We start from the raw sequence: 2,061 nt of genomic DNA, 5'->3' as shown, positions 1-2,061 counted from the left end.
GTGTGCGACACTCCGCCTTTGAAGGGGTTGCACCTTCTGCAGACGAAGCAGTGGGTCTATTTATATCCCCCCGACCCACTGGGGGTACTGCAATCTTCATTTAGATTTACATCTAGATGAACCTAGTTCTACCCTGAGCCAAGAGGGGGCTGAAACTTTCCGAAATCACTAAAGAGTTTCCCTACCGGGTCTGTATACACTCCCATTTAAAAATTACAGTATAACACGGATAGGTCGAACACAGAAAACTCGGAATCACGCATCCGTCGAACTGTGCCTGCAGACCCATTTTTTCCCTCTTTATCTTTGTAAGATATCCCTCGATCTTCAGAGGTCGGTCCTGTCGAAATTGGAGCTATCCGATTTATACTGTATTAACCCTCGGTACGCAGTGTTTTACTATCGTATCCAAACAACATGGGGAACTCTGTGCCACCACTTTCCAAAGAGGAAATTTACTCGTTAATCCGATCTGTACGCTTTGCACAGCAGTCTGTCAAAATGATAAATGACTTGGTAAATTTGTACTTTCACTCCCGCACACAGATGCACTGTTTCAGGGGTCAAACTGCTGTACTGTTTGCTGCAGATCACACATAAAGCCACTAAAACTGTGGCAAAGCAATTATTTTCAAGACAATTTCAAATCTAACTGTAAAATATCAAATTATGGATAAAAACAGGGGGGCATGCCCCCCTGTAACCCCCCCCCCCCCCCCCCCCCCCCCCCCCAATTTGGTTCAAAGCATGTCTATCTCGGTTAAAAACAATCAAATATTTCAAAAACTAATAATTTGCGACGGAAATGCAGTTGATATTCGTGTTCAGCGCATCAATATTTAGTAGAAAATAGACAACTGGTAGCTGAGTGTGAGACGGGAGGGAGAGTAAAAAAAATACCAATATCTTTTAGAGAACTACTGAAACTGAAAGTTTCAAAGAGATTTTCGTACTAGAAGTAATCTAAAATGTGAAGAATACAACCCCGGGGGTACAAAATGATACCAGGGCATACGGATAGGGTTAAACCACACCACGACTTACCTTGATGGGCAAGGAGAACAGATAGATTTCCTCCAGAGACTTGATTTTCCCATCCTGGACAAGGCGGCCGAGTTTGGTGACGGGAACCCAGTCCTTGTCACCTTCCTTGGCACCACGCCCTCTTCCTCTCCCACGGCCACGACCTCTACCCCTCCCACGTCCACGGCCCCGGTCTCCAAAGCCACCACGGAAACCACCCCGTTGGCTATCACCGGCTGGTGCTGCTGCTGCGTCCGCCATTGCTGGAAAAGGAAAAGATTCTTTTATCAAACTGCGCAACTAACAGCTCTAAAAAAGGTGTGAGGTGAAACAAAGCATCTAAACTATGAACAATTCCCAAGGGGGGCAAAAAGAGCATCAGGAGTCTGCATTACAGCATTGTCCAGACATGGGTCATATGTGAAGATGCTATCACGAAAAGAATGCGAGTCTATACAAGGTTCTTGAAATTAACTTCCTGCTTCACTTCAAAGACGTCAAAGTTCATCAAGAATGTTCAGTAGTTTTCTTTTCTCCATGAATATTGAACCAAGAAGGTAAATTTTTACTTATGCCTATGCACCCACACACAGATGCATTGCTTTGAGGGCTCAACTTGGGGTGTCCAGCAATATTTTCTGAAAAAATTTACTACCTGGAAAATAAATTTTCTAGATCTAGATCTACTCTAGATATCTAGACCTAGAGAATCTAGATTTTAGGTCATTTGAGCGACAAGGGGTGGATGTCAACAGGGAAGTCCAAAAGGGGAATCAAGCTTACTCTGTTCACCTTTCTTGCCTCAACAGCACAAAGTCTGCTTCCACTATCCAGGCACCCCCGAAATAGTAGTTCACAAGAGTGACAAAAACATACAAAAGAAGTAGAGTGGTGTCGCCGGTACGCGTGCACTTCGCGATCGTTGAACGTATTTTCCGCCATTTCCGGCTTTGTACTTTCGTTTTTAGCTATTCCATTCAAGAAACTATTGACCTATAAAATGGTCTTGCTCATAGTCGCCAGATTTCTTAAACGTTG

General features: G+C 44.1%; 1 protein-coding gene across 1 annotated transcript in view; it reads right to left on the bottom strand.

The window, feature by feature from the left end:
* Nucleotides 1-2,061, bottom strand: part of LOC101853885 (40S ribosomal protein S2) — a gene marked incomplete at its 5' end in the record, with an annotated part of 12,250 nt that overhangs the window by 8,532 nt on the left and 1,657 nt on the right. The window contains 1 exon segment of the mRNA XM_005108593.2: nt 1,045-1,286. Within this exon segment, the coding sequence (XP_005108650.1) occupies nt 1,045-1,284 (240 nt within the window).

This window comes from Aplysia californica, unplaced genomic scaffold, assembly GCF_000002075.1.
Source record: "Aplysia californica isolate F4 #8 unplaced genomic scaffold, AplCal3.0 scaffold00702, whole genome shotgun sequence".
Lineage (NCBI taxonomy): Eukaryota > Metazoa > Mollusca > Gastropoda > Aplysiida > Aplysiidae > Aplysia > Aplysia californica.
Note: the sequence above shows the minus strand (reverse complement) of the source record. Positions and strands in the feature narration are given on the sequence as shown.